The sequence below is a fragment of the Muscardinus avellanarius genome, assembly GCF_963383645.1.
Source record: "Muscardinus avellanarius genome assembly, chromosome: 9".
NCBI lineage: Eukaryota > Metazoa > Chordata > Mammalia > Rodentia > Gliridae > Muscardinus > Muscardinus avellanarius.
This window is the reverse complement of record NC_137795.1, coordinates 13448491-13462295: the sequence shown is the minus strand read 5'-3', so window position 1 is coordinate 13462295 and position 13805 is coordinate 13448491. Positions and strand designations below refer to the sequence as shown.

The 13805-nt window shown below is 39.3% G+C and overlaps 1 protein-coding gene across 1 annotated transcript in view; it reads right to left on the bottom strand.

Moving 5' to 3' along the window:
- ABCA13 (ATP binding cassette subfamily A member 13) overlaps nt 1-13805 on the bottom strand; it is a gene marked incomplete at both ends in the record, with an annotated part of 326203 nt that overhangs the window by 304683 nt on the left and 7715 nt on the right. The window contains 2 exon segments of the mRNA XM_080701162.1: nt 712-835; nt 3012-3105. Of these exon segments, the coding sequence (XP_080557288.1) occupies nt 712-835; nt 3012-3105 (218 nt within the window).

Below are 13805 nucleotides of genomic sequence, written 5' to 3'. Positions count from 1 at the left end.
GAATAAAAATTAGCAAGAACAAAGATGAACTGTTGGCACACACACAAGATTGATGGACCACAAGAAATACAAGAAACACATACTAAGAAGTACAAGCAGGGTTTATAGACTTTATGGTTCCACTTAAATAACACTCTCAAAATTATAAAACTAGAGAGATACTGGACAGATTAGTGATTTCTGGGGATGAGATGTGGACAATAGATTTTCTTTATTTTAAGGGGTTCTTTTTTCTCTCTTTCTTTCTTTTTTTTTTTTTTTTTTGTGTGTGTGTCTTTTTTGGAACCAGGAATCGAACCCAGAGCGCCACACCTGCAAAGCAGGTGCTTTGCCACTGAGCTGCATCCCAGACCCACAGTAGATTTTCTTAAAGTTTTTTTTTTTTTTTTTTTTTTTTTTTGGTGGTACTGGGGTTGTTCCTGGAAACCCTTCTACCTCTGGGCTACACTCACAGGCCTATTTTTTATACTTTTTTTATTTGGAAACAGGGTCTCTTAAGCCAGCGCAGCTGGCTTTGAACCTGCACTATCCTCCTGTCTCTGCCTCCCAATCGCGGGGATTACAAGCGTGCACCCCCACACCCGGCAAAAGTTTTAATTATATACTTTTCACTCTCCCTGATCTGTCTCAATAAAGCTGTTCTAAAAGCATGTTGTCTACCATGCACCAGCTTCCCAGGAAGTCTGAAAAGGATGTTTGTGTTTCTCTTACCGAAAATAATGATCCGTGGACTCATCAAAGCTGAAGTTTCTGCACCGTGACCCAGTGTTACAAAGAAGTCCTTGGACAAAGGGCAGGACACCACAGCTGGGCAGATCCCGGGGCTGCAGGAAACCTGGATACAGATACAAAGGAGAAAGAAGTCCATGCTACCCAAAGTGGATGCCTATTTATTTAGAATCCTAATATATAATATCAAATTATTATGTTATTAACCCTGTCATTAATTTAAAAGATATCTGAGAACTTGGTCCCCCAAAACACCCTTTAGAGCAAACATCTCGCCCCCAGACTCTGCACCCACACTCCGAGGCAGAATGGTGGCAAGGCGCCACAGCTTAGTGTTCCCCTAACTTCCCTGTTCACAGACTGTCAACACTGTGTTACACAGCCAAACACCCCACAAAGCCTCTTGACAATCAGCCTCAGGTGGGAGGAATAAGAATCTCAGGAGTTTTTAAGTTTGGATGAAAACTCCAAGTTCAGTGAAACTTAGATTCTGAATGCTTAGGTACAGTGGCAAAATGTCCTGGAAAGCAAAGATGCTTTTCTAGACTGGAGAGGCTCAAAGACTTTTCAGAATAAACATCACTACAGTGAGCTGCTTCTCTCATAAAGTGTTATCACGCAGGCCCCCACCCTATCTGCCCCCATGTCCCAAGAGAACAGGAACGGTTAGGGTGCTGATAACGACAGGCAACTGGCAGATTGTTGACCTCAGTGCTGGAGCTCATAAAACCCTGGCGACAGCCCAGTGTCTGATTTGGCCTGGGAGATAATGTCCCTCTTCAGAATAGAGAGACCTACTCTGCCAGCTGTCAGCACAGTGCTTTGCATAAGGAAGACATTTACAAAGTCTTTGGTGATAATGACTGAATGAATGAATGATTGAGGACTCTAGTGTTGGGCACCCTGGTTTCCAATGTTACTGAGATAACTTTCCCACTGAAATGGAGCATCCTTCTAGCAGGACAGGGAAATAGCTGGTTCATCTTTGATCCTCACAAAGGTCTGGAACACAGAGGCCCTTGGTACATGCCTACTGAATGAATAAACAAACCAATAGAAGAAGGAAGTCTGAAAAGCCTTTCAGCGCTCCCTAAAGGAGGTCGCACTACCAGGGCTTTAATTCAGTCCCCAAACAGGAAAGCCTTTAGGACCATTCTCTTTTCTGCATATAAAACCTAAATATAAGGTTATTCAGGTATATATATGGCAGCCAGTGTGGTATAAATCCCAATATGTAATAATCCTTATTCTTGTCAAGTCTGCGAGCCATAGTATACATCCATCAAGTGGTGCAATCAGACAGAAAGGAAGCAAGCTGTCATTTCTTTAGGGGTGCTGCTGAGGAAGTTTCAAGTCAGACAAAGCAGGCAGACTGACCATGTTCTTGGGGCAAGAAGTGACTGGAGTATGACCATTGCCACCATCATGGCAGTCTCTTGTCCCCACTGTCTTCTTCCTCCCTACCATCATCACCACCGCAACCAGGACCCTTTGGTAAAGAGAAAGGCACATCTCATCTTTTGCCCTGTCTACTCTTCCTCTGTTTGTTTGTTTTGTTGTTGTTGTTGTTGTTTGTTTGTTTTTTGTTTTTTTCTTGTGGTACTGGGGGTGGAACCCAGAGGCTTTCTACCTCCGGGCTATACTCCCAGACCTATTTTATATTTTATTTGGAAACAGAGTCTCACTAAGTTGCTGAGAGCCTCACTAAGTAGCTGAGGCTGACTTTGAATCTGCGCCTGTCTCAGCCTCCCAAGTGCAAGGATTACAAGCGTGTGCCACCACACCTGGCTTCTCTGTTTGGTTTTGTTTTAGAAAAGGAAGATTGTACTTAATAGCATCCAACCTCTGAGCTTCAACCTCCAGCTCTATTTTATTTTCTATTTTGAACAGGGTCTCGCTAAGTTGTTGAGGCTGACCTCAAACCTTTGATCATCCTGTCTCAGCCTCCCAATTACTGGGATGACAGGCATGTACCATGAGGCCCAGATTCTTCCTACATGTATAGTGGCTTATATGCCTAGGTCCGAATTGATTGCATTTAGTGGAAAAATAAATCTGCCTGCCAGATTGAGCAAACATGTGCGAATATTATTCTCAATAGGAAAAAATCGAAATTGCTACTTATTAGCACACACCCAGACATATTGCTAGGGTCATAAAGGAACCCTGCCCATTCACCTCACCTTTATCAGAACTCAGCATTGATAAAGAACAGAACAGAGAGTACCATTTGCTCCCCTGAAGGTTTGCAATTCAAAATTTTTATTGGAGGTCAAACTTACATGTGTCTCTCTGTCTGGGCGGTTCTTGAAAACGAAGTATTGTCAGAATCATGAACAGGATGCATGGCCAGAAAAACTCAGCAAGGGCGAGAACCTGGGGGATTTAGAGAAACCACAGTGCTCAAATAAACTGCAAAGCATCACAGCGCTCGCATCTCTTGGAAAGGGTGGTAGACAGGCCAGGCATCCTTGGAAGAGAAATCCTTGGCAGCCCCAGCAGAACAACCAGCAGCCAGGGACCGCAGGAGAGGCCCGAGGCCATTTGTCACCACACCCAGAGCCCTGACTGTCACATCTTGGCCTTCTCTGGACAGATCTAGGATCTACACCTTTCTGTTTCCTGCATGTTTTTACTGACTACAGAACTTATGACATTAAAGAAGGTAAATAAATAACTTCACCTGTATTTCCCATGCTGGAACAAATCCAGTACTTTTGTTTTTCAAATTTCTTGAACCTTCCTGAATGTTCCACCCAAACTAACCCTTGATAGCTTTGGTGGCAGCACCCGCTTCTCCCTGACATTCCTGTCATAAATACATCCCAGTGGTGTTACATACAGATCATAGCTGTCCTCTTGCAGGATGGCAAGACATCTCTCCAAAGGATGTGACACAGCCCACATGCCCATTCTTCATCAAGAAACATTTACCTCTGTATATAAATACATTTTCTCTTAAATTCATTTTGTGAGACTGGAATGAACGCCTGAGATTCTTGGAGTCAAATCTCTTGATACAGACTACCTAAAAGAGCTACCTGAAAGAGTAAAATACTTTGTACAGCCCTGACTTTTCAAAGTTAAGAGAAAAAGAAGTGCCATTAATACATGTAGTGTATTTGAGAAAGAAACACTACCTGGAAGGTATAGCCCAGGTAAAATCAAAAGAAAGCCCTCAATATCATGATATTGCCATTCTTCTTGACTTGTTCTGCTGGTAGATCATTTTCCTTTATTGATTTCAGTCCATATCATTTATTTTAAAAAAAAAAGCAGGCAAGGTATTTAATAGATTTATACACAAAGGCCTAAAAGTCTGAAGTTAAGAAGGTGCGGTGAGACTCTGAAGAGGGTGCCTTGCTGTCCCAGACTCCAAGTTATAATGCTTTGAACTAATGAACTTTTGGGTTCTCTGGCCCCCTGACGGACCCCTCCCGTTGCATCTCTCTCTCTCTCTCTGCGAAGTGCAGGAAGCAGGTGCCAGTATGACCAGGTGAGTATGTGAGTCCTGAAGCCTCAAGGCAAACACAAGGAAAGAGGATTTCAGCCCCTGAGGTAACTAAAGAAGAAAAGAAACCACCCTCATTGAAGTAGTGTATGGGGAAGTGTGTCTTGTGCCAGAAAGGGAGGCAAGATCAAAAGTCTCCTGAGAGGGCCGAAACACAATAGTATAATTCTGATAATGTAGAAAACATGTCCAGGAGGTCACCCTCTGGGTCCCGGGATTATGCTTACACCAGAAAGGGAGGTCGGCACAGGCAGGAGGCTGCAGTGCAGTTAAAACATTTGGTCATTCACCGTAAGAATCTCATACCTGATAGGAGGCTTGGGATAGAGAGGTGGTGGGAGAGGAGTCTATACTTAATTCTGGATAAATATGTATATGCAGCATAAAATCGTAGCTCCTGGACAATTAATTAATGATTTAATAGTGTCAAGAAAAAGTAACACAATTTTTGGGGGGAGGTCATTCTCTTTTATTTTTATTGATATGTGATAGCCATCTTTAAGACCAAGATTGTAAAGAAAACAGAAAATTGTAAGAAAGTGACCTGACGGAGAAGAATGGGAGAAAGAAATTTTCTAATGTACATGATGTCCATTCACAAACATATCAATTTCAATCACTAAGCCAAACATGAGAAGGAGGGAGGGGGAGGGAATGGGGTGGGAACTGGGGAAGGGCTATATGAGTGATGTGTGCATGTGTGCCTCCACCATCTTGTACCCCATTAGGATATATGACTACAATGCACCAATGGAAAAATTTTAAAAAAAGAAAACAGAAAATAGTTTATAGACCCAAGACCTGTATAATGACTTTTAATATTATAATTATATAATTATGTATTATAATTATATATTGTAATTACATGGCTAGAAAAGTTTTAAAGGACAATATGAATATAACCACTCTTCCAAAGAACAAAATATTTCACCTTTCTCAATTCAGTTTTTACATTTTTTAATTAAAAATGTTTTCATTTTAAAAAATTAAGTGTTTTTAATTTTAAAAAATGTACCAGCTTTGATGGTGCATGCCTGTAATCCCAGTACTCAGGAGACTGAAACAAGAGGATCCCAGTCTCAAGATCAGCCTCAACAATTTAGCAAGACTCTCAGGAACTTAGAGAGACTCTGTTTCAAAACCAAAAATTAAAAAAGGGATGGGGTACCTTGGAATTGGAATGCCCCTGAGTCCAATTCCCAGTACCAATTATGTATGTACAACATATTTGGTTATACACATATGTGGTGATAACATGTAAGTGACGTTTTTAGAAACAATTTTCTATCCCTCCTGTGTATCTCTTCTCTCTAAAATGTAAATATTTCATTTGAAGTTCATTTTATTCTACTCCTGCCTCATTGCTTTTAAAGTCTACTTAGTAGTCTACTGTAGAGCTACTTAACCAATCACCTAATCATGAAAATGTACATGTTTTATGTTTGGAGTCCCTGCTATCATGAGTATTCCTTGCTTGTTTGGCTAACTTTGTTAAGTATATCTGTGAGGTAACCTTACCAGGTGGGATTATTAAGCCAAAGTGTATATGATTTTTAACCTGGATTTTTAGTTTGCATAGATAAAACCAAGTATTTCTCATCAAAAGCTAAGCCAATCATTATTCACTCCAATAACACCCCAATAGCACCTGAAATCAACAGACTTGTTTTTTACCAAACTTTTATCCAAGTGATATGCAGAAGTAATAAGAATTTTTTAATGTATCAATCATTGTTCATAAGTAGGTACTCATTGTATATTAATTCTCTGCTCTTCCAGGGGCTCATTTTTCTATTAAATTGTTCTCTTTTTTCTTAATTGACTTCTAAATAATCTTTTCTTATTTTTAACTAAATAATTCATCCTTTTTGGCCTTCGGTGTTGCAAATATTTTTTGTTCTTAGTTGCTTTTTATTCTCCAAATTTTTCATGTAATCAACTTATCAATCTTCATATTATTAGTATCTTAAATTTCTTTCCTAGAATCAAGGCAGCATTATGTGAAGAACTACCAAATTAGTCAACACCAACTCTGAAGCTATCAATCAATATTTATTAGCCAGTCTAAAAAATGATGGCATTAGTCTGGTGTGGTGGCCCACACTTGAAATCCCTTTACTTGGGAGGCTGAGACAGAAAGATCACAGGTTCGTGGCCAGCTTTAATGAGGCTGTCCAAAACTTACTAAGACCCTATTTCAAATTAAAGAATAAAAAATAGGGCTGGGGGTGTAGCTTGGAGTTAGAATGCCCCAGGGTTTCATCCCCAGTACCAAAAAAAAAAAAAGGTATAGAGTATACCTCAGAAGAATAATGCCTGTGGGTTCAATATCCAGTCCCCCCACACACACATGATGACAAATTCTTAGTTTCAAACCGAAATGGCATTATGAAAAATAAAGATCTACATCTTATGATGTTATTCTGAGGATCTTGAAATAAAAATAGTAATCCAGTAGAGTAATATCCCATAGGGTTTGGGTTTTTTTTCTTTCTTTCTTTCTTTCTTTTTTTTTCTGTATAAGTTGGTCAATGACTCTTAAAAAAAAAAAAAAAGGAAGACAAAAAAAAATCTCATATTGTCCCAAGGTTGCCATTACCCCATTCCAGAATCAAGAAGATGCCCAGTCCTGCCATGTCTTTGTCCATTGTGAGCAGTGAATCACTGCCTTTCAGGAGCTTGTTTCTCTGTGAGGCAAAAAGGACCTTACTGATCTCACCACATTTTTAGAGCATGGCTTTCTTCTCAGGTGTCATTATAATCCTTGAATCTCATTTAAAATTTCTAATCACATCCCTGCATCCTGGGAAAGCCTTCTGGATTTTTTTTAGAGTTCCTCTCCCCCACCCCTCTCTCTGAACACTGAGATCTGGCACAAGGAAAAATGGCATCGGTATTCTCCATGGACACCACAGTAGGATCTGCTGCAAGCTCTGCTCTCAAGAAAAAGAATTGCCTATTAAGCCTATTGATGGATGGCCACCCTTCCAAATAACCACAAGCCCTCTCTCTACCCCACGAAGGCTCCTGGGAGGGAAGGTCCTACAGGCAGAGGGTAAAGGACCCATTTCACATCCCCAGGTTACTTTCTTCAGCACCTCTCAACATGAATTTCTCACTCCCTACTTTCACACCCTAGCACAAGCATGGATAGGAGTCCTCCTTGGTTCTTTGAGCACAGCTGAGAGAGGGTGGCATTCAGGGACACCTCAACAATTCCTGCACCCAACTCCCAGGATTAAAGACACAGAGTGAGATGATGTACCAAAATGTCAACACAGATTTTTTTTTTTCCTCTCAGACAAAATAGGAAGGTGGGGGAAAAAAGAAGTTAGAGGAGAAAGGGGGAAACTTGTGTTTGCCTGATACAAGAAAGGAAGAAGGAAGGAAGGAAGGAAGGAAGGAAGGAAGGAAGGAAGGAAGGAAGGAAGGGTCACGATATGATTCCCAGAGCTGACCAGACAAAACCATGTGGTTCTTTTTCAACTCAGCTCAGAATCTCCAAAGCTCTGCAATGTGCCGTCCGGTCCTGGCAGCTCTCCCCAGTACCCATACCCACGGAGTTCAATACCCCAAAGGGATCCTCTATCACCTTCTTCTTCCAACAGAGGAGTAGAGGAACGGCTGCTGGGAATGATCCCAGGAACCAATAAATGGGAGCCATGACACCTGCTCTTTCAGAGAAGCCTCCAGGGTAACACTTCAAAATGTGATATTATACAAAGTTGGAAAGAAATTTCACCCAAATAAATGAAACGGATATAGTATAAAAAAATTAACAAATTTTCAAAGGAAAACACAGAGTCCAATTAGGTTAATAAAAGTTATGCTTTCTGTCTGACCAGCCCCCCATTCATGTCCACTCCCATCTCTGAAGAGTGAGAGTCTATGGGCGGTTAGGACAAAAAAAGAACTAGGCAGCCTGCAGGGAGACATAACTAAATGGGATACAGACCCTGTCACAGTGCATGCTGACACAGAACACAGAGCAAATAGGACTTAACAATATTAAGGACCCCAGTCCCACAAGCCTGGTGGGACTGCTGAAGTCATGAAGTAGTGACTCAGCTAGCCATTGCAGAACCTTAACCTTGGCTGCAGAAACCCGCTGGAATTGGAAATTGACTGATACCATCTAGATATAAACTCCTAGACAGCAACCACCACTGGCAACCCACCTGTGGGACCCCTCCCCTGCTTTATGATCCTATTCTTTTCTGTGGTTGTGCATTGTGTGTACATGGGGGACCAGCCAATGATGTGCAAGTGCTGGCATTCAATCTGGGCTACTCCCAGATGGTGTCAATAGGTGCCGCTGGCACTCGATGTCCACCATGACCCCACATAATGTTGTACTCCTACCTTTTGTTGCCTTGAAATAAGCTTTCTATATCCTTGCATTTTATGGTCTGTGCCTCTCTTTCTTGGCTATGTGAGATCAAAGAACTGGTAACAGAAAAACCCATCCATCATCTCTACTACCCTCTGATATAGAGAGGGGAGGATACAGGGAAGCTCAGAACCACCTCAAAGATGAAAGGAGAAATCAAGTGGGCCTCAAAATTGTTCAACAGAGTCAAGAACAAATATAATACCTCAGCAGAGTTACCCAAGTATTTGTTAGATTGAAAGAAAGAGCACACACCAATCTAAACACACCAAATGGAAACAAACAAAAATCCAAGAATAAAAGCCATGCAGCATGAGAGAAAAATAAATTCAGATAGAATGAAAAATTTAAAACTGCTTCATAAAAAAGAATGACTTCATAAGAGTAAATATTCAGAAAATAGAAGCCCACAAAGGATGATAAATGAAAGACTGCAGGAACAATCTAATTTCCAAAGGAAATAATTAAAAATCAGAGCAGAAATCAACAAAGTGGAGAATAAAATATCAATACAGAAAATCAACAAAACCACAAGCTGGTTTCTCTAAAAATTAACGAGCTAGATAAACCACTAGCCAACCTAACCAGAGAGAGAGAGACAGAGATACAGACAGACAGAATATCAACCCAAAGTAAAAAGATGAGATGAAAAAAGAGATATCACCACTGACAATGTGGAAATTCAGAGGATTATCAGAAGCTATTTTGAAAAACTATACTATTCCAAAAAAATGGAAAATCTGGAGGAAATGGACAACTGCCTAGATAAATACAACCTGCCTAAAATGAGTCAAGAAGATAAAGAAAATTTAAACCAACCAATAGCAGTCAAAGAGATTGAAACAGCAATAAAGAGCTTACCATCAAAGAAAAGCCCAGGACTAGATGGTTTCCTAAGTGAATTTTATAAAATTTTTATAAAAGAGCTAATCCTGATACTCCTCAATCTATTTTATGAAATAGAAAAAAGGTACTCTCCCAAATACATTCTATGAAGCCAACATCACCAAAACCAAATAAAGACAGTTCAAGGAAGGAAAACTATAGGCCTATAACTTTGATGAACTTGGAAAGTTTGCAGATCTAAAAAAAAAAAAAAAAAAAAACTAAAATTCTGACTTAGAAACCACAGGGAAAAAAAAAATACACTTTAGTTACATTTGAATTTCTGGAATAAAGTTGAAGAATCTTCAAAGCAATTTTTAAAGGCAAAATTTAAGAGAAAACCCCAATATATTTAAAAACCAAATAGCCGGGCGTGGTGGTGCACGCTTGCAATCCCCGCGCTTGGGAGGCGGAGACAGGAGGATCACGCAGGTTCGAAGCCAGCCATGCTGGCGTAAGAGACCCTGTTTCAAAAATATAAAATAGGTCTGGGAGTGTAGCCCGGAGGTAGAAGGGCTTCCAGGAACCCCAGTACCACCAAAAAAAAAATAATAAAATAAATAAAAATAAAAATAAAAATAAAAACCAAAGACCATGCAACATATGGATAATCGGTACCTCTGAAGTAGAGAGCTCAACAAATGGAACAACACCAAAAAAAAAAGAAATACACTCAAATATATAATCTAGGTGGCAAAAGAGAAAATGACATTATCTGAAAACTGACAGAAAAATAGGCCATAATAGAACTGTGGATAGTTGAAATTCAAGCTATTGGTCTTCAAAGATAAAGAAAGATGACAACAGGTATTCAGTCAAGGAAAAAGTAACTCGCTAGCAAGTTGAGGAAAGACCAGCCCAACCTTCAACACTTCCTCAAAACAGTTAATGTTGATGTCAGTATATCAATATTCACAACATTCCAAATGAAATGATAATTTATATGATAAATATATATGTAATATGTAGAAAGAGTTATTAAAATATATATAATACATGCAAAACTGTATATATAATTAAATATATGTTACATGGCCAAAATTGCCTTTAAAATACATATATATGCATATGTGTGTATGTATGTACATATTCTCAATAATAAAAGAATAAATGGTATATTATCTGTAGAATAGAACCCCAACTTGACAATAAAATCTGACCCACCCAAAAAAATTGGAACAAACTTAAACTACTGGCTAGAAACAAATATTGGATTTCTGGTCTTATAAGAATTAGGAGAAATCTCCAAAGACCTACGAGGGAGAGAGTGACCAAAATATATATATTTTTTAAAATTGTAAACTCCATCTTTAAGTGTAAATACTCGATTATGAAGTGAGATGGTACCCTGAAGGGAAATGAAGAAAAATAGAGAAAGCAGTATTTTTTAAACTCCTGGCCAAGAATTTTTCTAAGTATAAGAAAGAAACAAATCCATAGATTTGTTGGGAAAGGTTAATCCACACTAACACACAGTGCAGTGAAACTTCAGCACCACAAAATCAAAGCTATCTCAATAGCGATCCCAGAGATAGTGACATACAGCCTCAAAGGAACAGCTGGAATTCCCAATGACTCATCAACGGCAAGAAGCCAGAAAACAGGTAAGCATGTTTAGGTGGCTAAGAGAAACGCTGCCTGTCTAGAACTGCGTACCCAGGACCATTACCTCTCAAGCATGAGAGAAGAAATAATCAAATAAATAGAAGCCAAGCTTTCCAACAGCAGACGTACAAGAGCTTCCAAACAGTGTGCTTTGATTCCAGACAACGTTTGGATTAAACTACTTGAAACACAAGGCTTTTCAGGTTTAGGATTATAAAGAGAAAGGCATATGCCATTTAGAATGGATGAAATTAGAACAACAAGAAGAGTTGAAAGTAAAGTGTAAATATTAAACAAATTAGTTATGTTAACATCAGACACAAAAGACTTAAGACAAAAGAATACTATTAGATATGGAGATCACTACATAAAATAAATGGAATATGAGAGATTTAATAATTTTATGTATGTGTACACTTAATGAAATAGCTTTAAAATATAGAAACAACTGAAATGATAGAATGGACATTTCAAATTTACTTTCTTTTTAAAATATTTTTTATTGAGGTACTGGGGATGAAACTCAGGGGCATTCTACCTCCGAGCTACACCCCAGCCCTAGTTTTTATTCTTTATTTTGAAACAAGGTCTCACTGAGTTGCAAAGGGCCTCACTAAGTAGCTGAGGCTGTCTGCAAACCGTGATCCTCCTGTCTCAGCCTCCCAAATGCTGGTATTACAACCATGCGCCACCACACCCAGCTTCAAATTTACTTTTATAAAAGAATCAATAACCTGTCTCATAATGATTGCCTACATCAGCATGAATCAGTAAAAAAAACATATTTTAAAAAATATATATAGTAGGTGCATTAGTGAACACCCATAATCCCCATATTTGGGAGGCTGACACGGGAGGAGTGCAGGTAAAAGACCAGCCTCAGAAACTTAGCAACACCCTGTTTTGGAGTAAAGAAGGGCTACGGCTATATAGTTCAGAGGTAGAACACTTCTGAGTTCAATCTCAAGTATCAAAAATAAATATATCAAAAAGATATCATTTATGTTATCAACAAAGAAGTATAGAACAACCTCAGAAAATACACAAAACTAAAACATGTGCAACTAATACATGAAGAAATGAAACTTTACTGAAAGACACCAAAGGGAATCTAAATGAGTGGATGGTAGAGATTATCTGTGAATAACCAATTTCGATATCATAAAGGGACCTAAAAGTCAGTGCAATTCTGTAATTACATGCCCATGGATTAATAAGCTCAATTTAATTCCAATGAAGTTTCAATAAGTTTGTGTCATTTTTGGCTGCTGTTGGCATACTTAATAATCTGATTTTAAGATATATGTGGGAGAACAAAGATCGAAGGTATTAATGATCATTTTCATCAGCAGGTTGAAAGTACTTAATATTCCCACACTTAAAGCTTTCTAAACAATGACAGTAATTACATGGACCGTGTCATCCTCATTCAACAATATGCAGATCAACCTTTGAAGTGATGCTGAGAATCCAGGAGCAGAGCTATGCAGATCCAAAAAATGTGATGTATTCCAAAGGTCAACGGGAGAATGGCGTACTGTTCAACAAACTGTGCCATCTGCTTGCTCTTCCCAAGAGTGATATGGGGAAGACAGAGATGGAGTAGATCCTTACCACGATAGAATAAAAATTCAAGATGTGAAAAAGAAAAAAGGAACTTTAAAAATATTGAGAAAGAGCCAGGTGTGGTCACCAAAGCTTATAATCCCAGTACTTGGGAGGCAGAGACAGGAGGATCATAGGTTCAAGGGCCAGCCTTAGCTACTTAGTGAGAGAGAGAGAGACCCTGTTTCAACATAAAGAATAAAAAATAGGGCTGGTGGTCTATCTCGGAGGTAGAATGACCCTGGGTTAAATCCCCAGTACCGCAAAAAAAAAAAAAAAAAAAAAAAAAGAAGAAGAAAGAAAGAAAGAGAACCAAAGTCTAAACATAGACTCATATCATATTCTTCATCCATTCATATTTCATATAAACCTATACACATGGCCTATAGGTAATTGTCTCTAATATTTCAGATAATTTTGTGCATGAAATAACATTTCAAGGTGTGAAATTTTCCACTCCTTGGCATTATATTGACATTGAATGGTTTAGCATTTCAGATTTTGGGAGTAGGAATATTCAATCCCAGCGGCTTTTCTACCTCCAGGCTACAATCCCAAACTTATTTTATACTTTATCTAGAAACAGCGTCTCACTAGTTGCTGAGAACCTCACTAGATAGCTGAAGGCTGGCTTCGAACCTGTGTGATCCTCCTGTCTCAGCCTCCCAAGCGCTGGGATTATAAGCATGCACCACCACACCCGGCTCACCCCCAGCCCTATTTTTAATTATTTATTTTGAAACAGGCTCTCACTAAGTTGTGGAGGGCCTCACTAAGTAGCTGAGGCTGGCTAGGAACCTATGATCCTCCTGTCTCAGCCTCCCGAGTACTGGGATTACAAGCGTGCTTCACCATGCCCAGCACTTTGGTTTTATTTATAAGATATCTCATTGTGCAAATGCAAATACCCCCAAAATCTGAAAAAGATCTGAAGTCTGAGCACTTCTGGTCCCAAGGTTTCAGGTAAGAGATGCTCAACCTTTACAGTGAACGTGACGACACCCATATGTGTCCCTTGAATGAGATTCTTCTGGGCGTGCAGAGGTGAAGAGAACCAAGCCCATACTCAAGAAGTCCCCT